We start from the raw sequence: 25,404 nt of genomic DNA on the forward strand, positions 1-25,404 counted from the left end.
CGGCTGTGGAGATACATATTATCATGGAGATAAAAGTTACAGCCACGGGTACTTCACTATATAAAATACAAACTCTATAAAAACGTAAAAGCGTTTAGAATATTAAACGTATAGGAAAAAAAATACTTTCTATAAGCTCTGCTAGAGATTTGCACTAATCACAGATATACCTCAAATACGACTAAGATAACTCAGTCCTTATAAACTTTGAACATTCTTATCGGTCAAAAGAATGGCTTGTAATATTACTATATGTAAGTTCTTATCGGTCAAAAGAATGGCTTGTAATATTACTGTATGTAAGTTCTTATCGGTCAAAAGAATGGCTTGTAATATTACTATATGTAAGTTCTTATTGGTTAAAAGAATGGCTTGTAATATTACAATATGTAAGTTCTTCTTTTTGGTAGCGTTATATTTAAACGCGTGCGTGTACATTTTTGTCACCAGAAAGTTTTATTTTTGAATTGTCTCTAGCCGTCCCTAATTTAGCAGAGTAAAACTGAAAGGATTACTCTTTTACCAACAAATAGTGAGATTGACCGAACTTTATAACGCTTCTGTGTTTAAAAGAGCGAGCATGTTGGGTGTAATGAGGATTCAAACCCGAGGCCCTCAGATTATGGGTCGAACGCCCTAACCATCTGGTTATAGCGGTCGTCGCCAGCAGGTAAGGGCTCTAAACATTAAAACTTTTACCACCAAGTATTTTTTGAGGTTCATTGAGAACACAGTCTTTCATTTTAAAGTTGACAAAATTTATTTCTGAAGGTAATTTACATTAGGAATTAGAGATTGAATTGGAAATGACGGAAGACCCACTTTTGATCTTATAGTCGAGAGAAGTTACTAATTTGGCCTAGCTTTGTTCTTACGTCTTTACTGTTTTCTGTTTCATCATCTAAGAACCGATTCGGTTTATTGTAAAAACTCATCAGTTTATTGTTTAGTTTTTTTAATGCTTCTATTGTTATTGTTTAATAATTTATTTATTTCTTTTTTCTATGTTGCTTTCATGTTAATTAATATTCCACGTACTTTTCCATTTATTTTTGGAAATTTAAAAAATTTTCGATCTTTTTTATTTTTACATATTTTTATTAGGTTATATGAACGTACAGTTAAACTTTAATTTGAAAACTTAAAATCTTTCTAATTATTTAATACTGTGCTTTTCATCTACATTGTTTGCTTCCCAAAAGTTACAAATTGTCTTTATATTCCAAAAAATTAGAAACTGTATCTATATCGCAATAGTTACAAACTGCTTTTATATTCCCAAAGATAGAAATCGTCTTTATACTTCACAAGTTACAAACTATATAACCTTTATATTCTAAAGATTAGAAACTGTTTCTGTATCCTGACAGTTACAAGCTCACTTTATATTCCAAAATGTAAAACTTGTTTCTATATCCTAACAAACTGACTTTATATTACAAAAAGTAAAAACTGTTTCTGTATTCTAACAGTTACACTCTGACTTCATACTCCAAAAGGTAAAACCTGTTTCTATATCCTAAAAAACTGGCATTATATTCCAAAAGGTAAAAGCTGTTTCTGTATCCTAACAGTTATAAACTGTTTTTATATTCCAAAAGATATAACTGTTTCTATATCCTAACGATTACAAACTAACTTTATATTCTAAAATTTCAAAACTATTTTTGTCTTCTAATAGTAACGAATTGTTTTTATATTCCAAATATTAGAAACTGTTTCTGTATCCTAAAAGCTAGAAAATTTCTATGTACCATCCGTTTTCATTTTGCTCCTTAGTTTTCCTCCCGCATATTTTCCTATCTGGGATTTTAACTTTAAAAGCCAGCGTTTCCTTTTTCCTATCGTATATATATCCTAGTTGAAATTCGAAATCTAAAACTAAATTTATCGTTTACTGTTTTCTATTAGTTTTTTCGTCTCTTTAATTTGAACCTAACTATTTAACTTTCCCATCCTCCTATCCTGTTTACCTCTGAATCTATGTTTCAGTGACTCTAAGATTTGTAAGTCTTTCTTTCCACGACACCTATTTTCCTGTTCCCTATAAATGTTATATTTATGTGCCCTTTTATTCAAGAGTCTTTTAACACGTTTCTATAATTGTGAGACTTGCAAGTCTTTCTGTTCACGACGCCTCTGAACCTAGGTTTATAAATTTTTTAAGATTTGTTATTCTTTCTCTTTAAGACACTTCTGAACCTATGTTCTTATAATTGTAAGATTTGTAAGGCTTTTGCTTTACCTATGTTTCCAAAACTGATTATGTTGGTGTATTGTCCTTTGCTCTTAAATATTAAGCTTATTATTAAAGTTGCGAGATTAAAGATTTTTTTCTACTTGTTAAAATATCTGAAGTAATCTTTTATCACACCAGTGCGATTTAGAGAACTGTGTACACCTTTCTACTGATGTGTGACGTACTTTCGATCACAAATCAACTTACCCTGGTTCAGGAAATAATGTAATTATTCTTACTAGAATCCTGTGAAATCCTGATCATAAATCACACTAGTCTATTTTATTTATATATATATTTTTCAACCAGAATGCTGGAAATTCTAAATATGATCACAAGTTTAGTTACCTTGTTTTTTTCTTTCTATTGGCGTGTGGTTACGGTTCGAACAAATATTGTTTAGTGAACTGTCTTCTACTTTCCATTAGCGAATCACGTAATTCTTAAAATGATCGCAAAGTATGTCAATATAGTGTATAAAACGTTTACTCATTTTATTCAAAATACGATTCAATCACTGAATAGATTAAGTGAACATCTTGACAAACGACTGCCATTCTGAGAGAGGGTGATGTTTTTAAATAATTGTTAGTCTGAATTTTTAAAAAGTTAGAAGCAGAAATTTTTTGATTTACGAATGCGTAGTTTGTATGTGTTCTCTTATTGTAAAGCTACATCGGGCCATATATTGTGTTCACCAAGGGGAATTGAACCCCCTGAATTTAGCGTTATAAATCGGTAGACTTACCGCCGTTCCAACGGGGGACGAATACTTATTTATAGAGACGAAGCTATTGAAATCTATAAATATCACATACCATTTTATTATAAGCTCTCCCATAGAGACGTAATTAATCACAGGTTTTGTTATTTTCACATAAAGGCACTGACTCCGTTAGCTAAGAAGCTTTGGCCTGAACTGCATTTGTGTGTACTGATGCTTAGGGTCTAAGGACAAATATTTTAGTTCTCACCAAGCCGCTAAAATTACAGTTTGTAATAGTACTATATGTGCTGATGCTAAGAATAAATCTTTGAGCTCTCAGTATAACTAAAAATACAGTTTGTAACAGTGCCCTTCAGTGAAATAAAGCTTTTCTATAGACACAGCCCTCGTTATTCATTACGTTTACATACAATGTTTCTTTTAATCCCGATTGTAAGTGAACAATTGTATATAAGCTGGGAAGTTATTTACAAAAAAGCACGCTACTTTTATATGTTTTACCTGTCCATGTTGGAAACAGAGAGCTGTTTGACAGAAACGTGTTATTAAACATATGACGTACGTTATTATGTACAACGCTCGTAGCCAGTCAACTCCTGGAAATATAAAAGATGACAAGTACGTCTTGCTTTGTGAAGGTGACAGTAAATTATGTCTTCAGTCTTCATGGTAACTGGACAAGACATCACCAGCGACCAAGTCCTCCTGGTAGTAAGTCAACAAGACGAATTTCTATAGCATCTCTACTAACATCAAATACCTCTCGTTCGCCCTTAGGATCAACGTCTTACAGCCCATTGTTCTGTTGAAACTAGAATCATCTGTAAAATACAAGAGTGAAGCCCTCAGGATCAGTGTCTTATAGCCCATTGTTCTGTTGAAACTAGATTAATCTGTAAAATACAAGAGTGAAGCCCTCAGGATCAACGTCTTACAGCCCATTGTTCTGTTGAAACTAGAATCATCTGTAAAATACAAGAGTGAAGCCCTCAGGATCAGTGTCTTATAGCCCATTGTTCTGTTGAAACTAGAATCATCTGTAAAATACAAGAGTGAAGCCCTCAGGATCAGTGTCTTTTAGCCCATTGTTCTGTTGAAACTAGAATCATCTGTAAAATACAAGAGTGAAGCCCTCAGGATCAGTGTCTTTTAGCCCATTGTTCTGTTGAAACTAGAATCATCTGTAAAATACAAGAGTGAAGCCCCTCAGGATCTAGATTAATCTGTCTTATAGTCCATTGTTCTGTTGAAACTAGATTAATCTGTAAAATACAAGAGTGAAGCCCTCAGGATCAGTGTCTTATAGCCCATTGTTCTGTTGAAACTAGATTAATCTGTAAAATACAAGAGTGAAGCCCTCAGGATCAGTGTCTTATAGCCCATTGTTCTGTTGAAACTAGATTAATCTGTAAAATACAAGAGTGAAGCCCTCAGGATCAGTGTCTTATAGCCCATTGTTCTGTTGAAACTAGATTAATCTGTAAAATACAAGAGTGAAGCCCTCAGGATCAGTGTCTTATAGTCCATTGTTCTGTTGAAACTAGATTAATCTGTAAAATACAAGAGTGAAGCCCTCAGGATCAGTGTCTTATAGTCCATTGTTCTGTTGAAACTAGAATCATCTGTAAAATACAAGAGTGAAGCCCTCAGGATCAACGTCTTATAGCCCATTGTTCTGTTGAAACTAGATTAATCTGTAAAATACAAGAGTGAAGCCCTCAGGATCAGTGTCTTATAGCCCATTGTTCTGTTGAAACTAGATTAATCTGTAAAATACAAGAGTGAAGCAAAAGCTAATCATTTTTTAAAATAAACTCTGAAAGCCTTTCTTTGTTTTCGCGACAGTTGGTTTTTCGAAAACTCGCCACTTGCTTATATATACGTGTAGCCTTCCGTCAGCTTGTATGTTAATTTATTATTTTATAAAGGGTTTCATGTACTGGCTTTGAAGGCCTACGCACAAGTTACCATGAGCAAACTATCAAATGTGATAAGCTTCGACGTTACTACCAACTCTAGGGTAAAGTTAAGAAGATGAATAGAAACGACCTCGGACATAATGTTTTTGTTGAGCTAAAACAAGAAGAAAAGATTAGCATCGGGAGAGAAATAAATTATTCGTGAAATCGTTTACACAAGTCTGTGTGCTGCTGATTAATAAAAAACAGTACTTCACAACAATAGAAGGAAATCCAAGATGGTGAAACCCAAATATATCGTATTTGTGAGATATAAAATAGTTGTGTAAACAATACATACATGCCCACACATAAGTGCAAAACAAAAACTCGAAATAAAATCCATAGCATTTTGGGTTCGTGGTGTCTGTTTAATATTGCTTATTGTTAATTACAGATTACATCAAAATATCAGATTTTTCAATCAAAATGTTATCTTAAAACTGCCTTATTCCTTAACATTGTATAATCACTTCACTGGAAAGTCTTTCACTTGCACCTAAACTCGATATTTTTGCAATTGCTGATACAACTTTCAACAAAATACTTGAAATTTTGTGTCAGCTGAAGCAGTCAATTAATGTTTATCTTAACAAGTGAGAAGGCCTTAAAAGGCCTGAATTGATCTTAATACGATTAAATAACGTTTCTTACTTTGCTTATTTATTAAAAATTATATAAGATGATGTACTGAAATACGACAACACGTGTTAAAAAATATCAACCATATTTCTTTGTTACAACGGAAATCTACACAATATGCTCTGTTCACCACTAGGAATCGAATTCCAAATTTTATCTTTCTAAGCTCGTAAACTTACCTTTACCTATGTTTCAGTAACTGTAAGATTTGTAAGTCTTTCTTTCCACGACACCTATTTTCCTGTTCCCTATAAATGTTATATTTATGTGCCCTTTTATTCAAGAGTCTTTTAACACGTTTCTATAATTGTGAGACTTGCAAGTCTTTCTGTTCACGACGCCTCTGAACCTAGGTTTATAATTTTTTTAAGATTTGTTATTCTTTCTCTTTAAGAGACTTCTGAACCTATGTTTCTATAATTGTAAAATTTGTAAGGCTTTTGCTTTACCTATGTTTCCAAAACTGATTATGTTGGTGTATTGTCCTTTGCTCTTAAATATTAAGCTTATTATTAAAGTTGCGAGATTAAAGATTTTTTTTCTACTTGTTAAAATATCTGAAGTAATCTTTAACTCATCGGAGTAAATAAATAAATCAGTCAGCAACAAAACTCAGTAATCAAAAAAAAGAAAACACTTTTCTCTGAATTTTATTTTCTCCTAATACTTTGCTAGGTAGTGAAAGTAAACAAACTATTGAAATAGTTTGTTGAGAGAATTAGACCTGTTTAGTTTGAAAATATGATAATACAGAATTATTTCAAGACTATGTTCCCTGTTCGATAAACTTGCGGGCTTATAACTCTATAATTCAGAGTTCGATCATGGTACAGATAGCTCATTGTGTGACTGTGTGCTATAGAAACCAAACTTCAGGATACATTGTGGTTACCAGCAATAGCTTCTTCAACCCATAATTGAGAAAACAAAAGGTTTGTTAGCTTTATTTGCTTCAAGCACAAATATACAGAATGGGCTGTCTATGTTGTGCCCACCGTGACTATTGAACCCCAAAGTTTAGCGTTATAAGCTCTGAGCTACCTAGGAGGAATGTTCATTATAACTGTACGCCTTTACTGCGTTATTTACTCGTTATAAAGTTATTTGAATATTGTTACGAATTCTAACAAATCTTGACAAATATTAAAGACTACATGTTTACAATGCTTCTTTTATCTACATCTTTCACTTCAGAGCACCAAAGGATATTCTTATAACACTGAAAGAAATGAATTTATGATAAAAAATGCTCTTATTTTACTGAATTCTAACCCTAAAACACCAAAAGAAGACTTTAGACATACCGTGTTTCTCCGATAATAAAACCTACCCATAAAATAAAACCTAGTGTGATTTTTGGGGATAGTTTTAATATAAGCCCTACCCTTAAAATAAGCCCTAGTTAAGAGTGGCAGGAAGAGGAAAGAAAAAAAAAATTAATTTATTAATTAGTTTAATAGTTAGTTAATTAGTTTGTTTAAGTATTAATCAGTTAGTTTAATAGTTTAATAATAGTTTATTTTAAATGGTTAGTTTAATAGTTTTACTTTGTAACTTCATTTTTTTAATATATCAAAATAAGACATTCCCCGAAAATAAGCCCTAGTGTCATATTTTGGAGTGAAAATTAATATAATCCCTGTCTTATTTTCGGAGGAACACGGTGCTATGATGATAGGTATTGTTTCGTTTACTTTTCACTCTAAAAAAAAATAGGAAGACGTCCTGCTTAAATGTATTATTCTACCTACCTTTCAGGTTAAAATACTGGAAGACCTTTATATCACCCAAAAATAATAACCTTATGTTAAAATATCTTGCTTTATTTATCACTCATTTCATAATACCAAAGGAAGATTCCTGTAGTCAAAGGTTAATATTATACTCACTTTTCACCTGAAGAAGACTGATCTATTTAAAATTCTTATTACATCTCTTTTTCTTCCTGCAATCTAAACGAAAAGTATTGATATGTCTTTATCATTACTCCTACCTGTGGTTGTAATACCACACTGAAAATCCATTACTCCTACCTGTGGTTGTAATTCCATTCTGAAAACCAAATTAATGTAGAGTTCTTATACCCACTTTTCTGTTGTAATACTATAGTGAAATGAGTTTATTTACAGTTCTGTATTTAAAGAAATCTAATGATAATTTCTACTAAGCCTAATTGCTTTGTTATCAAGAAATAATTCCATTACAATATTTTTACACCCACCTGTCACTCCAAAACCATAAAGGAAGACCTTCTTATCTCTAACTCTGTTCTGGCCCTTTCTACCACCAACAGCTCAAGCTGATCTCTGTCTGAATTGTAAAATGAATCGGCGATGAGCTGTGCCACCTCTTGATGCTTCATTTTACTAGTTCGAAATCCGTCCACTTCCAAGATGATGTGTCCTACCTTCAAGCCACCAGCCTCATATGCTGCCCCACAGTCCTGCAAAGTGTTGAATGACATATACGCTGTCGTCTAACACTAACGAAAACAGTTTTAGAAATATGAACAAAAACCAACTGTTTTGAAAACGTAACCCTACAACGATGTCTCTCAAACTGGACGCCAGCACACGTTTATTTTAATTAAAAAAGATATATATATAGTTATTGTTTTAGTGAAACACAAAATACATCTGAATTGATGCACATGCATAAAAAAACAGTATTTTTTTTAGAACCAAGCACTGTTTCCATTAATATAATGTTGCAAATTTTTTGTAAGCTAAATCGAAATCCAAAATTACCATTTCGTTCAGTATCAGTTTTTCATGCAGGCGAAATACTCATGTTAAAAACTCAGTGGAGCCATCAATTTAAAACGACCAGAACTTACATGAATGCTGATGATTCTTGGTAAGGGTTGTCCAGTGTTAGCGCCACCTTCAATGGCGATACCAAGCAGAGGCCTTGTTTTTTTGATAATTATTCTTAACCTTCCATTCGATTCAGTGGTTGTTCGATGTGACTATAACGTACGAATAAATTAAATTATACGAAAAATATGCAGTAAAAGTAACAATGCAAAACTGGCTTAACATTTTCGAATCAGTATTCGCCATGCATAACTCTGCTGATGAACCAGTTATTTAAAATTAAGATAACTTTTACTGGTAAGTTTATTGTATATCAATAACGACTTGAATAGTGTAATTATAAATACAATTAATAATAAACACGATATCTTCATCTTTATCTCGTCTCTTTATGAATATTTATCTTTCAGATACAAATGCTTTCTTTAAATTTTTTTTTATACATTTAAGCGAACCAAACATTTACATTAGACACTGATTTTTAAAGAATTATCATTATACGCCTGTTATGAAGGTCGATAAAACGAAAACTGAAACCCACTTTTTGTGTAAATTTAACTTCTGTGGTTAAGTAAGATGCAAGGCTATTATCTATTATTAACGCAAAGCCACACAATGGGTCAACTGCGTTCTGTCCACCGCGAAAAGCGAAATCTGTATTTTACATTGTAAGGCTGCAAACTCACTATAACTCACCAGGTGGGGTGAGGGAGCAAGTAGAGGGGGCTAGGAGAAGTTAAAATGAGCATTTTGTAAAATAAGGTTGTATATAATTAATTTTCCACAATAACACTTACTGATTTACAAATATGTATATTAATTGTCACGAAATATGCTTTAATAGACTATCTATGTTCTGTTTACTGTTTTTTTTCCTTGTCTATAAGCCATCTAGCCCGACATGGCCAGGTGGTTAAGGCACTCGACTTGTAATCCGAGGGTCGCGGGTTCGAATCCTCGTTACACCAAACATGCTCGCCTTTTCATCCTTGGGGGCGTTACAATGTTACAGTCAATCCTACTATTCGTTAGTAAAAGAGTAGCCCAAGTGTTGGCGGTGGAAGGTAATGACTATCTTCCTTCCCTCAAGTCTTACACTGCTAAATTAGAGACGGCTAGCTTTGCGCGAAATTCAAAACAACAACTCTAAGCCATCTAGTGGCAATGTAAGTTCAAGAGCCGTGCCTATTACAGAAAGCTTCTGGACTGATTTCTAAAGTGAGTTTTACAACAACTTAAAAGATGTCTTTAACATCATCATACAGTATTTGCCAGTGTATAAGACGATCCTAGTTTTTGAGCAATTTAAGTGTATTTCTTTGAGGTTCGGTGTGTACAGCGACCTTTGTTGTGAAACAAGTATAGAATGCTATTTTTGTAAAGAAATGCTTAGGATTTATTTTTAACTGTTCTAACCTGCGCTCTGGAATAATCAATACAACCAAAAATGTGTTTTTTTTTATGTTCTACAAACGCGACAAATAGCTCAATGCGACATAACTTAAGTCACAAACATTTAATAAACAACTTTACAAAGTTTTCATTGCAGTTGAACTCCTTTATATATTTCGAAAAATACTAAACCCTAAGATATAGCGATCTAATATAAAAAGATGTTTACAATATTAGTGTACGTTACAGTAACTAACTTTTTGTATAATATTAGCAATATTTTAGTATGAAGTATGAGATAAATATATTTCAAGTAAAAATGTCTTGATTAATTGTAATTAGCGTGTAAGATAAATAACTTGCAGTTACGAAGATTTGTTTGTTTGTCTTTGAATTTTGTGCAAAGCTACACGAGGGCTATCTGCGCTAGCTGTCCCTAATTTATTAGTGTAAGAAAGCAACTAGTCATCAACGCCCACCGCCAACTCTTGGACTACTTTTTGCCAACGAATAGTGGGATTGACCGTCACAGAATAACGCCCTCACGGCTGAAAGGACGAGCACGTTTGGTGTGACGGGGATTCGAACCAGCGACCCTCAGATTACGAATAGAGCGCCTTAGCCACCTGACCATGCCGAGCCTTTTTGCTCTGCCCACCACGGGTATCGATTTTTTAGCGGTTTTTTAGCGGTATGATTCCGCAGACATACCGCTGTGTCACTGGTGGACGGACAGTTATGAAGAATCGAAACAAATAATACAATTACAAATATGTTATTGTAACGTAGTAGGTGGTGCGAATGTCAACGCACTTACTTAGTAAAGCAAACAAAAGTGAAAGGAAGAACGTAGTTTTGGTTAAAATGTGCTATTAAGCGGGCGTTTCTTACTGGAACTGTATACTTAGACTTGTGTGTAAGACGAGGGGTGAAATCATGCATTGCTTAAGAGTAAAACGTATCGTCTTATATAACGACAAATACGGCACTTTACGTTCACTTACAGCATTACACCCCTTTATATTGTTTATTTCTTTTTCACACTAAGTTGCTTTGAAAGACATATACTAGGTGTACTTAAATGACAATATAGACTTGACATTAATTTATTTAGTCGTCACACTGAATTACGTCTTCACAAACATCTCATCATAACAGTTTCGGTAACATAAGGAAAGTATTTGGTTTGAATTTCGCGCAAAGCTACACGAGGGCTATCTGTGCTAGCCATCCCTAATTTAGCAGTGTAAGACTAGAGGGAAGGCAGCTAGTCATCACCACCCACCGCCAACTCTTGAGCTACTCTTTTACCAACGAATAGTGGGATTGATCGTAACATTATAACGTCCCCACAGCTGAAAGGGCGAGCATGTTTGTTGTGACGGGGATTCGAACCCGCGATCCTCGGATTACGAGTCGAGTGCCTTAACCATCTGGCCATGCCGGGCCAGGAAAGTATTATTTCGGTGTCTTGTTTTGAACTTCGTGCAAAGCTACACGAGGGCTATCCAAGCTAACCGTCCCTAATTTAGCAGTGTAAGACTAGAGGGAAGCGTCTAGTCATCAACACCCACCACCAACTCTTGGTCTACTCTTTTATCAACGAATAGTGGGATTGACCATCACATTATAATGCCCCCACGGCTGAAAGGGCAAGCATATTTGGTATAACGGAGATTCGAACCCGCGACCCTAGGATTAGGAATCGGGTGCTTTAACCACCTGGCCATGTCGGGCCTGTTTTAATGAACATTTTACTCTTTTTAACCGTCTAGTACAGCTGTATTCGAAACTTTGTTTGTATGTATGGTTCGATTCCCTTCGGTGGACACAACAGATAGCCCAATATTTCTTTGCTGTAAAAAACACACACACACATGCTAACAGAGGAGAACCAAACATCTGATTTGAGCGTTGTAAATCCAGCGGAGAACTTAATGCTGTCTTATCAGGGAACTTCAAAGTTTATTATCCTGAGGACCCCCTTTTAATTTAATTTATTATTATTTACGCGGACCCCCAAACTTGTCAGTGTTTTTATCTCGACTCGTAATCTGAGGGTCGCGTGTTCCAATCCCCATCGTACCAAACATGTTCACCCTTTCAGCCGTGGGAGTGTTATAAAGTGATGGTCAATCCCACTATTCGTTGGTCGTACACTGCTAAATTAGGGACGGCTAGCACAGATAGCCCTTGTGTGGCTTTGCGCGAAATTCAAAACAAACCAGAGTATTCTATACCATTTCATAACAGCGATAGAAAACAAAACTATACTTATTTTTTTCAGAACGTTCGGAAGAACATATGTGTGTTTATCCCCACACCTTTGAACATGAGGTAAAAACACGCACACAAATAACCATCTATTTCTACCCTGTTGTAAAAAAATTCATTATCAGCTTATATCCAGACGGGGACATCTTAGACGCTTTTATTCTGTTTGGTTTGCTTATATAAGAAGCGAGGACTTTCAGCGCCAGTAAAAGCATTATACGATATTGGGTTACATTTAGTTCTAAGTTTTATCAAAAGCCACACAGTCGATGCACAGAGACATCAAAAGCCGTATCCTTACCAAACACAGTCTTGTATGCATTTTATCAAGCTTCTGTCAATAATCTAATGTGGTGGATCCTTAATGGAAGCAAGATTTATTTCTATAGGCACGTTTGAAGATTACTAGGAGACGAGACTAGCTAGCAAGCACAGGAACATTTCGATTATAAAACTTATTTACAGATTGTGTTGGACGAAAATTATCGTTGAGAAACTGCCCGTAATAAACATTCGCTTTGTTAGAAATAAGCTTTATTAGAGACATGGCACCGGTGAGAGTTAAAAGTCTGTTTCACAATGTTCTGTCTATTCCATGCTTTTTTTCAGATGAACCCTGAATAAGTTAAAACTTTACACGTAATCAAGTTTTTCTGCATACGAACCAGAATCGAAAAAGGTTTGAAGTTCTTATAAAAATATACGTTTTAATGGATTTGGTTTTGCTTTGTTTGAATTTCGCGAAAAGCTACACGAAGGCTGTCTGCGCTAGCCGTCCCTAATTTAGCAGTGTAAGACTAAAAGAGAGAGAAGGCAATTAGTCATCAACACCTAACGCCAACTCTTGGGCTACTCTTTTACCAATGACTAGTGGGATTGACCGTCACATTATAATGTCCCATGGCTGAAAGGGCGAACATGTTTGGTGTGACGGGAATTCGAATCAGCGACCCGCGGATTATGAGTCGAGCGTCTTAACCACATGGCCATGCCGGGCCCGTTTTAATGGAAATTTTACTCTTTTAACCGTCTAATACAGCTGTATTCGAAACTTTGCATGTATGTATGGTTCGATTCCCTTCGGTGGACACAGCAGACAGCCCGATGTTTCTTTGCTGTAAGAAAAACACACACACACACATGTCAACAGAGGGGAAAAGAACCTCTGAGTTGAGCGTTGTAAATCCAGCGGGGGACTTCAAACTTTATTAACCCGAGAACCCTTTTTAATTTAATTTACTATTTAAGCGGACCTGCAAACGCATCAGTGTTTTTATCTTGATTAAAAAAAAGATTCTGTGTACACGAAGAGCCTGTTTCCAAAATTAGATACTTTAATTTGTACGAATTTAATTTTACGATATATATTTTTATTTTATAAATCTTTTTTCTAAAAAGTTTTATGAAATTTCGAACATGATTCGCAGACCAACTGGAGTGGCCCGGCATTGCCAGGTGGTTAAGGCACTCGACTCGTAATCTGGGGTCGTCGGTTCGAATCCCGGTCACACCAAACATGCTCGCCTTTTCAGCTGTGGGGGCGTTGTAATGTTACGGTTAGTCCCACTATTCGTTGGTAAAAGAGTAGCCCAAGAGTTGGTGGCTGTGGGTGGTGGTTACTAGCTGCTTTCTCTCTAGTCTTACACTGCAAAATTAGGGATGGCTAGTGCACATAGCCCTCTTGTAGCTTTGCGCGAAATTCAAAACAAACCAAACTAAACCCACTGGAGTATCCTCGCGGATCCCAGTTTAAGAATTGTGTAAGTTACCATTATAAATAAGACAGAAAGAGCATTCATTAATAGTTATTGTTTCAGTCTCGTTAAATGAAACCGACTTGTTAACAACGACCTTCAGAGTACGAGGAAGAAAAATAAACGAAGCGCTGAACAGAAAAGTAAAACTCAGTTTTTTCACAGTACAAATATAAATCAATTCAATTAAATGGTAGACATATTGGTAGGCAAAGTGCTTGAAGCCTACTTTTTACAAGCGAGCGTTAGTTTTATCCTTGTCTATTTCTCTCGGGCCTGGCATTGGTTAGGCGCTCGACTCGCAGTTTGAGAGTATTGGGTTCGAAAATCCGCCACCCTAAATACGCTCGTCCTCCTTTCAGTCATGGGGACGTTATAACGTGACGGTCAGTCTCGTTATACTTTTACGGTGGGTAGTGATAACTAGCTGGCTTTCCTCTAGCCTTACACTGCTATACTGGGGACGAATAGCGCAGGTAGCCCTTGTGTAGTTTTAGACGAAATTCAAAACAAACCGAACCTTTTTCTCTCGTTTGATGCGTTATGTTTGTTTTATCAGTAATTTATATTGTTATTCGTATTTGTTTGAGTTACCGTATTTTGACAGTTATTCACATTGCAATTTTTTTTTTTTTTGCAAAATTTTACCAAAATCATTACTTTATCTCTGTTCTGAATTACTTACCGGAAGTCTCATGGAGGCACTTCTATGTTGGTGCTGAGGAAGCTCTAATTCCTGAGATTTACTAGTACAAATTGCATGAGGATCCGGGAGAGAGCGATGACGGCGCACTCTAGTGTGAGGAACTTGTAGCCAATTGTAGCAAGTTTCCTGAATACTATTACTAGACGGTGAACTAGATGATTTGCAGTCAAGTCGTGCAAATGTAAATGGTCGAGGCTGTCAAACATACCAAATGTCATATTTTAATATCATAGCATGAACAACTTCTCATCGTTAAATGAGGATAAATGGATAGCTAGAATTTTATATATGCAACCCTATTTATGTTAGTACTTTGAGTAAAAGTTTTTAAAATATTCAATTCAGTATTTATTTGCTCCAAAATCGTTTTAAGATTACTGCATCAAAAAGCTACATTTCAGCAACAATACATACAGTGCTGAATTCCATTAAGGAAACAAACACGTAACATGAATATGGACAACAAGATATGGTGAGGTCCTTCAAGGATGTCCTTGCATATCAACTCTTAAGATAAACAGACGTTTAAAGCAACCGTTTCTTTTACAGAAAATTCCCAACTGTCTTTTTTAAACTTCTATAAAGTTCCATCCTCCACTACTACTGATGGCAACTCCTTTCGTAAGTCAGTCATCCTGTTGGAAAACTTGCCTGGTCAAGTGATTTATAAAAACTGTTTGGTTTTGGAAGTTACACGAATGTTATCTGCGCTAGCCGTCCCTAATTTAGCAGTGTAAAACTAGAGGGAAGGTAGTCAGCTAGTCATCACCACTCAATGCTAACTCTTAGGTCACTCTTTCACCAACGAATAGTAGGATTGACTATTGCATTATAATGCCTCTACAACTAAAAGGAATAAATATGTTTGGTGTGACGGGGATTCGAAACCGCGACCCTCGGATTAGATTAGAGTCGAGTGCCTTAACAACCTGGCTGTGCCGGGCCGTAAAAACTGTTAACTAAAATAAATTATATCCTTTAAACCCTTTATTGTAATTCACGCCAGTTCATCTTCTTGGCTACAATTGATTATATTTTCAATTCCAACGAAATGCATTTTATCTCTTATATAAAGAACTACTCCATTACCTCCTTACAAAATATGTTATTATCAAATAACTCATGATATCAAATTTCAAAGTATTTCATATTATCAATGTTCTCCAAATGTAATCACGTAATCTCCATTATATCATAGTCTTACATTTTAACTAGATTTCTAAAATTAGAATAATATCAGTTATGCTTATTCTTCAATCTACTGTATGTGTCCAAATTTAAATCTGACAGGTGTATCCTTAAAATTATTATGTAACTTGTTGTGATTTAAATTCCCTATTTATAAGCCTCTTGTTGTCCTATTTATTGATTTATTCCCAATTCCTCGGGATTCTTCACTACTGTATAAGTCTATTTTAAATTAACTTTAGAGGATAGCTTTCCCAATCATCCTACTACACAACCTTCATAAATAGAGCCTATCTTTCGCAGCCAGCCTACCTGTTAATCTAATTATGTCTCCAACAATCTTTCATTTGAACCTTGGGTCCTGCTATCTAATTCACTCCAACAGCTACTCCAGGAAAGTATTCCTAAAGAGTCATACACTTAGTTCTGTTCCTAAACTTCTGAGGGAATTACTTATACTTTTTTAATCGCTCATCCATGAAAGAAACTGTTCCTTGATGCCAGTGACTAAACTGTCCTTGTCCTCTGTACTCTCCAACACTCGTAGTTTTTTCAGTATATTTAATATGAGAATCTTTCACCATTCAAATATCTTGGTTATTTCATTCATCACTGCAAGTAGTAAAAATTCCGAAAACATGTTGTATTGTGCACTAGTTTCTTACATCGTGTATTTATTAACAATAAAAATGTATGTTGTATTGTGCACTAGTTTCTTACATCGTGTATTTATTAACGATAAAAATGTATGTTGTATTGTGCACTAGTCTCTTACATGCTGCCATACAGTACCGGTGATTGATTATAGAAGTGTAACAAATGTTGTCCAGTTGTCTAGTTGCTTTCTGGCTTTCCCAGTTTTTACAAAAGTTCATACAGCCCCTAAAAACGTCTATGTTAGGAAGTTTTTCAGGCTTATGAATGTTCCATTGGCCTCTTTACCGTCAAAATACAGTTTCACTCTTACTACCGTTTGTTTGCGACCATAGCCTTGCTGAAAGATGAAGTACTGCCTAAAAAGTCACGTTCCTGAATCAATGTCTATATCTCCCTGCAGTCAGAATACCGTAATTTTCTCGTACTTTATCCACACTGTTGTATAAGGTGAAATTTGAAATAAGTGCTGACCTCCCACTATGCTTTATTATGAAGAGTTGTACATTGACAATGATACCAGTCTGATCTCCACCATCGAACTAATAGCTCTCGATTTAAAAAAAAATTTGAATTTGTTTATATATATAGTTGTACTACTACTGTTTCTGTGTCACGAAAGTTTAGAAAAATTAAGCCATGGATTACCAGTGAATTGGTTTTGTTAATGATTAAAAGAGATAAGTTAAAAAAGAAAGTACATCAATTTCCTGATGATATTTATCTAAAGATTAGATTTAAGTGTTTAAGGAATTATGTTGTTAGCTTGACCCGTAAGACTAAATGGACTTATTATCATAACCTGTTTAAGAATGCTAAAACTATTAAACAGAATTGGAATATTGTTAACTCTATTATTGATGTTAAAAAAAAAAATAAGAAATTTTGTAATTTTGGTACTACTGATTTATCTGATTTGAATTATTTTTTGTTAATGTTGCTAAATCTACTTGCTCCAATCCTAAATTTTGTTCTCAGGGCATGCCTCCTGCTCCTTCTTCTTCTTGTTACCTATATCCTGTTACTGTATCTGAAACTATGAATAATATTTTCTCCTTATCAAATTCAGCTTCTAATGGTGTAGATGGTGTTTCGGTTAAGATTTTGAAAGCTAATGCTAATCTTTTTGCACCAATTTTGACTTTTTTTAATTAATTTATCTTTTACTCAAGGGAAGTTTCCTAATGCTTTAAAGTTATCATTGGTCATTCCTATTTATAAATCTGGTAATATTTCTGATTTTACGAATTATAGACCTATTTCCTTATTAATACATTTCTCTAAACTATTTGAAAATCTATGAAGATTAGAATTTTATCATTTCTTGATAGACATTCAGTTTTGTCTCCTTCTCAATTTGGCTTTCGGCCTGGGCTTGGAACGGAGGTTGCTGTTGCTAAACTTGTGGGAAGTATTACAGAAGCTTTAGATTCTGATCTTCATCCAATTGCTGTTTTTCTTGACTTAGCCAAAGCTTTTGATTCTGTTAATCATAAAATATTGTTAAATAAATTATCTTATTATGGTTTTAGAGGCATTGTTTTGATTGGTTTTTTTCTTACTTTCACAATAGAAAGCAATCAGTTTGTATCCATAATAATTATAGTGATTGGCTTACAATTAATGTTGGAGTACCACAAGGTTCTGTTCTGGGTCCTTTATTATTTCTCATTTATATAAATGATATTCTTTACCAACAGTTTTTTGGAGATATCCAAGCCTATGCCGATGATATTGCTGTTGTTTATAGTAAGCCAAATCTAATTAATGAAGCCATTATTTCTAGTGATCTTAATAAAATTAAAATTGGCTTTTCTGTAATGACTTATCCTTAAATATATCTAAATCTTTTCTTCTTCAGTTTAACCTTTATGGTGTCATTCCAGCTTTTCCTTCTATTTTTTATCATTCTAGTGATTGTTATACTTACCCTAATTGTAAGTGTCCCAAATTGACTCAAGTTTCCTCTGTTAAATATTTAGGAATTATTTTAGATCGAAAATTAAATTGGCAATTTCATATTAATTCTTTAGTTAATAAATTAAAATATAGTTCTATGCTAATTTTGAACTTAGTCATTGTGCTCCTTATCATATTTTGTTAAGTGTATATTATGCTCTCTTTCAATCTTTCTTACAATATTGTATTTCAATTTGGGGTGGCACATATAAGACTTTTTTAATTCCTATTCACAAGTTGCAAAAGTGTTTTCTCTCTTATTTTTACTCATAGGCTTGATACTGATTTCAGTAATTTAACTCCCCTCTTTCATATGATAAACTTTATTTATATTTTTTAGCTTTATCTACATTGCATGTTTCTTTTAATAGGCCTTTTAAAGTCACTTCATATTTTACACGACTTCAATCTTTTTTTCCAATTAATGTACCCACACCACGTAAAACAGTTACACTTCATCAATATCTTTATTTGGCACCTCGTATTCATAATTTTATTCCTTATAGTATAAGATCTTCTATTAATCGTGTTAATCAAAAGAAATACTTAAAACAATGGATCTTAAATACTGATGATAATATTCTGGGAACTTTATATTGATTTTGTAAGTTTTGATTTTACATTATTATGTGTTTAACCATCACAGGACGAGTTAACTCTTTGTTGATGGTTTTATATTGATATTTGATTTTTTGTGTCTAATTTATTGCTTAATAAATTTATTATTATTATTATTATTATTATTATATAGGGAGTGATATTCTACTAACGTATGTAAAAAATAAGGCTATTTTCGGCTTAAACTTTGACGTTTGACTTTTTCACGAGAATACAAATTATGTACATACATAAAACTTGCGCTCTTGCGGGAAGATAAATATATATATCGAATCCTTATCAAATCTGTCTTATGGAATTGAGCTCCAAAACATGTATTTTTCTTTCCTACACTACATTTTCTGTCGCATGTTCTCGCTAGACAACTAGTGAGATTTCCCAATAATTTGTTACACATACGGTGACGGGAACTTAAAACACACATGTTGTATAACTTACATTTTAACAATGTTTTTTAAATATTTTTTTCTGAATATTTATGAATCGATTATCACACAAACAAAAGAAAATAAACTCTATGAATATTTGCAAGACCACGCGTGTGTGCACTAGACTAAGTGTAACACTAAATTTATAGTTTTGTGAGTTCAAGTACCTGAATTAGGGTTCTGCGAAGCTCAGAATCATCTATGCATTTATATACTAAACAAAACGTCATGTACGTTAGAACATGTGTTCCTCTGTTCTTTTATATACTAAACAAAACGTCATGTACGTTAGAACATGTGTTCCTCTGAATCTCTTCTTGTTTATGAGTAAGAATGCTAAAAACCTCCTGTGAAAATTTGTGAATAGACAAGTTTAGGTAATTGGAAAACGGCCTCTGAGTATTCTTGGTTTTATAGTCTAAATAAAATAAGATGTCCATTAAGAGTGTCTAGATTTATTTAAAACAGGCTTGTCCGAATGCATGTTTCTCTATAAATTTTGGTACTACAAAGACGACCCTTTGAATATTATGGACCTACGAGTGAGTCAAGGCACTAGAAGGAAGGCTTATTTGAATGTAAGGATGGTGTAATCTAATGACTATTGGTTTGAATTCTTAATTGTTCGGTTGCGATTTGATTGTTTACTTCTGCCTAGGCGTTGTTTCTTAAGCAAGATTTTTATACTTGCTTTGACACTACTCAAATAGTACAGCTGGGGGTTAACCTGCGATTAACTGGTAATCTGCCCAGGAGAAATGTATCATTTGCTTGTGCCAGTGACCTAATGTGCCTTTCGAATAAAGCTTCTACTAAATATTTATAGTCCACTAGCTATTAGATATTACCTAAACTAGAGGGCCTGATTTTGAACAGAAAGTATCAAACAAGGACTCGTGTTTTTAATGTTTTTTGCATGGTCACTGTTTCTATGAAATTACCTTTCTTACACAGTCTCGGCTTGATCGTGTAATGGTGTAATCTAATGACTATTGGTTTGAATTCTTAAATGTTCGGTTGCGATTTGATTGTTTACTTCTGCCTAGGCGTTGTTTCTTAAGCAAGATTTTTATACTTGCTTTGACACTACTCAAATAGTACAGCTGGGGGTTAACCTGCGATTAACTGGTAATCTGCCCAGGAGAAATGTATCATTTGCTTGTGCCAGTGACCTAATGTGCCTTTCGAATAAAGCTTCTACTAAATATTTATAGTCCACTAGCTATTAGATATTACCTAAACTAGAGGGCCTGATTTTGAACAGAAAGTATCAAACAAGGACTCGTGTTTTTAATGTTTTTTGCATGGTCACTGTTTCTATGAAATTACCTTTCTTACACAGTCTCGGCTTGATCGTGAACAGTGTGTGTTTTTTGTTAGTTGTCAAGATGTGTTTGTTTCCCTTTCTCATGCAGTCGCACCCTGTGGCTTTTATTGGAAACGTTTTGCTGTCCTCCAGCGGCACAACTGTATGTCTTCGGATTTACAACACTAGAAAAACCGGGTTGTGATACCCGTGGTGGGTAGAGCACATATTCCCCTATGTGTAGCTTAACGTGAAACTAACAAATAAATGTTTTGCTGCTTGTGATTGGAGATTAAAATTGTTAATTCTTTTGTTCGCCATTTTACTCGGAGGTAAACAATAAGCGTTATACCTAATTCCCTTCCAAAAATAAATAAATTTATTTTTTGCAGAATTTCACGGGTTTAACTTTTATATTCTATAACAAAGTTAAACTTGTTTGGTGAATTTTTATTCTGACACCGCAACGGCAACACACCTCTCTATAAACTGTACATACGGGCCCGGCATGACCAGGTGGTTAAGGCACTCGACTCGTAATCCGAGGGTCGCGGGTTTGAATCCCGTCACACCAAACATGCTCGCCCTATCAGCCATGGGGGCGTTATAATGTTTCGTTCAATCCCAATATTCATTAGTAAAAGAGTAGCCCAACAGTTGGCGGTGGGTGGTGTTGACTAGTTGCCTTCCCTTTAATCTTACACTTCTAAATTAGGGACGGCTATCGCAGATAGTCCTTGTGTAGCTTTGCGCGATATTCAAAAACAAACAAACTGCACCTACATTTTGCTGACGTAATTTCCGCTTAAATCAGATAAAAAAATTCGGGCCACCTTCTGTGGAATAAAATAGTTACAAAGTTTTCAATAGCCCTAAAAATGTGACGTCACAAACCTTTAACCCGTGTACACTGATTTCATATGTTTATAGGCCTACTATTATAGGTTCTTATAGGTCGAACAAGCAGACACAAACCTAGCTTTATACAGGGTGTTCGGAAAGTCACTGTGCAGTTTTGTCTGCTAATAAATATATAAGTGCACAGTGACTTTCCGGACACCCTGTATATTATAGTTATCAACGTTATAATGAATGGAGGCACCATGAAAAAAACGCTCTTTTGAATGTTTATAGATCTACACGTCTATATAGAAGATATTATTTGACTAGTTATGGATCTATAAGTCTGTTTCTTTCTTTAATTTCTCACAACACAAATCAGTTTTCGCTTTCGCTGTCTACATCCAGACGATTCTTTTTGGTGCCATTATAAGTAGCAATGAAACAAGCCCTGAGTCTATTTTTTGTTCGATCGTCATTTACGCAAAGTGTTTCTGCTTTGGTAAATTTGTTGTTAACACGAGCGATTTTAACAAAAACGGAAAAGAAACGTGTTTAAACTTCCATTCACTGAACATCTGAGACCCACGTTCCATAAGGATATCATGGCCTTTATGCGCATGCTTTGTAGCCAACGAATTTCTGCGTCACAACGAAGGTTGATAGAGAATTTTGAAATTTCTGTTGTAGTTGGCAAACAGAATAAGAGAAGCAACATGTATTTGTAACTGTGCTACAAGTAATGTATAAAGAGAGAAATTCATTTCCGTTACGTTAACCAATAAACTGCAGTTAGTATAGTATATCTAGCTCACAAAGTAAATGATTGTAATTTCATAAAATACAATCATTGAACAAAAACAATGGTAGATTATTCTGACAGTAAATGATCTAATATTAAATGAACTGCCCTATTTCGCTCGCTCAATTCCGGTTTAAGTTTATTGATCTATTATTTATTTTTTCATACGGGGTTAATATTTCTTGTTTTATTACCGTTACATGTCATTTAAATTGTCTCGTACCTATAGAGTTATTACATTCATTCAGTGCATGCTTCTTAATACTTGAAAGTCATTTGGGGTTTAAATTTCTACGTTCTTGTGTACAAACTATTAACCACCTAGCGGTAGATCTAATGTAACCAACAAAGGAGATTTAGGATATTTATTGGGTTGAGGAATAATTCGTGAGCGTTTTTTCAAGTTAAAAAAATATATTCATAAATGAAACGCTTTCGCAAAATATTTCATGTCATTTGGTAGATAATTTTTTGCTCTAATAGATGGTGTGTTTGATTTTCATATGTCTTTAATTTTTGCTTTCATTTTCAGCTCATTAAATGGAATGTCAAGTGGACAAAATCGAGCATTTTCGACACCATCTGCTTTTCGCATTTAATTTCTTGCAATTTCGTTTAAAACAATGCATACTATATACCTAGGTATTACATGAAATAAAGTATCATAATGTTTTGGGTGTAATGTGTTCATGCATTGAAGTATTGTATAGTCTTGCATGTAATGCTTGAATGAAATTATTTAAAAACGCTCACGAATTATTCCTCAACCTAATACATCCATATACCACATTAGAACTTTCGATCTTTATTCGTGAAGGAATATCATAATCCGCACACGGACTTGAAACCGCCTCGCAATTGAACTGTGTGGCATGCGTGTGACATAACTTAGTTTGTATGAGCAAAACCAAGGAGTTTGTTTATTGTTAAACATCTGATTGTTAGTGATGTCGTAATTCAGTAACTTAAAATAATAGAATAATTTAATACATTACATTTAGTGTAACTGCGTGCTTAGCTATCAGAACAAAAGAAACAAAAACTGTTTAAAGTGGAAATATATATATATAATATTATTAGCTTTAATGAACCGTAGTTAACATTTGTACTTTTATCATGTATACCTACCATATGCCACCGCTAATGCCGCTGCTACTTTTCCTGTGTACTTACCATATGTTACCGCTAATGCCGTTGCTACTTTTCCTGTGTACTTACCATATGCCACCGCTAATGTCGCTGCTACCTTTCCTGTGTACTTACCATATGTTACCGCTAATGTCGCTGCTACCTTTCCTGTGTACTTACCATATGCCACCGCTAATGTCGCTGCTACCTTTCCTGTGTACTTACCATATGCCACCGCTAATGCCACTGCTACTTTTCCTGTGTGTCTCATATATTCCATCGATACTTTTCCTTTTATTTCTACCATATGCCACTGCTACTCTTTCATGTATACAAGCCATATGCAATCGCTACTCTTTTCCTTGTATACCTACCATATGCCAGAGGTACTTTTCATATGCACCTACTATATGTCATCGCTACTTTTCCCGTGTACTAACCATATGTCACTGCTACTTTTTCATGTATACCAGCCATATGCCATCGCTACTCTTTTCCTTGTATACCTATCATATGCCAGAACTACTTTTCATATGCACCTACCATATCCTACTGCTACTTTTCCTGTGTTTTCACTATACGCCACTTCGACTCCCCTGTATATCTACCATATTCCATCGCTATTTTTTCTACTATTTTCTTTCATGTATACCAGCCGTGTGCCGTCGCTACTTCTTCCTGTGTACCTACCATATGCCGTTACTACTTCTTCTTGTGTACCTACCATATGCTGTTACTACTTCTTCTTGTGTACCTACCATATGCCGTTTTTACGTTTTCCTGTTACCTACTTGATAGCATGCTCTTCCATTTGAACTCAGTTTTTAATTAGTTGTTATTGTTGTTTCAGAGCAAAATTATACAATGGGCTACTTGTGCTTTGTCCACTGCAAGGAATCAAACCTCGGATTTTAGCATTGCAAATCCTAAACTTTTCGTTGATTTACTGGGAAACCAGATTTCTAATAATTTGAGAATTACATGAATCTTCTATAACTGAGGACAGAGATACAACACATTTTGTGTGTCTTCTCCCAGTGGCACAGCGGAATGTTTGCGGACTCACACCGCTATAAACCTGGTTTCGACAACGTGATGGACAGAGCACTGATAGCCCATTGTGTAGCTTTGTGCTTAATTTCAAGCAAACAAACATATAGCGTGTGTTTAATAAAGGGGGAAAATATCCAACAATGAATTCGAAATAAGCAAAGAAATTCAGAAGCAAAGAGTTACACGTGCGTGGTACGCACTGCTGGGATCGAATCCTGATTTTTAGCATTATAAGTCCGTAAGCGTACCACTAGGTAGTTGAAATAATAGTAAAATAACTTGTATATTTCAATGTGCTATGTTTATCTTCTGAAATCTCTTACCTACGAGTTGTTTGTCATTATTCCATGTACTCACAACCAATGTGATATCATGGTAACTGGAAGCTTGTAGCACGTTTTGATTTACATAGATTGTTAATTAGGCAGTGGAGTTAAGCGTGCTTGCTACCACAATTATGAGGTGAAAAAGGGGTAGAAAGGGGGCTGAAATGGTAACGACAGTTATAAGGACAAATTTAAAAGCTCTGTTTACCTTGTATGCGGGAGACCCATCTTTTGTAGTTACGCCACTGTAATATGGTGAAGGTGGTTCGATGGATGTGTAGAATTTTAATGTTAATTCGAATATTTCTATGTCCTCGTTACACGGAAGATAAATATAGCACGTTTCCTGGTGTGGGGTCTTTCGGTTTCTCACAAAGTTTAATTTTTTTAAATATAAATGCACGTGTACTACAGGACCTAATAGAAGATCTTGAAAGTGTTTTCTGATTCGCTTAGTGTTTTTTTTTAATTAATCAAATAAAAGTGTAAAGAAGTCTATTTAATGGTACTGGTTCATGGTTTCGTAAACACAGGAAACCTTAATTCTAAAGATTTCCTAAACCACGTGGAAGCTCTTCTGAAAAATGTATCGAT

At 34.7% G+C, this 25,404-nt stretch overlaps 1 protein-coding gene across 1 annotated transcript in view; it reads right to left on the minus strand.

Annotated features, from left to right (window-relative positions):
- Nucleotides 1–454: 454 nt before the first annotated feature.
- LOC143242626 (whirlin-like) overlaps nucleotides 455–25,404 on the minus strand; it is a 128,433-nt gene continuing 103,483 nt past the window's right edge. Inside the window, exons 12-15 of the mRNA XM_076486105.1 lie at nucleotides 14,488–14,703; nucleotides 8,403–8,534; nucleotides 7,788–8,009; nucleotides 455–3,787 (exon numbers count right to left, since the gene is read on the minus strand). Of these exons, the coding sequence (XP_076342220.1) occupies nucleotides 7,791–8,009; nucleotides 8,403–8,534; nucleotides 14,488–14,703 (567 nt within the window). The 3' untranslated portion in view covers nucleotides 455–3,787; nucleotides 7,788–7,790. The remainder of the gene's footprint in view (nucleotides 3,788–7,787; nucleotides 8,010–8,402; nucleotides 8,535–14,487; nucleotides 14,704–25,404) is intronic.

Source organism: Tachypleus tridentatus, chromosome 2 (genome assembly GCF_004210375.1).
Source record: "Tachypleus tridentatus isolate NWPU-2018 chromosome 2, ASM421037v1, whole genome shotgun sequence".
NCBI classification, from domain to species: domain Eukaryota; kingdom Metazoa; phylum Arthropoda; class Merostomata; order Xiphosura; family Limulidae; genus Tachypleus; species Tachypleus tridentatus.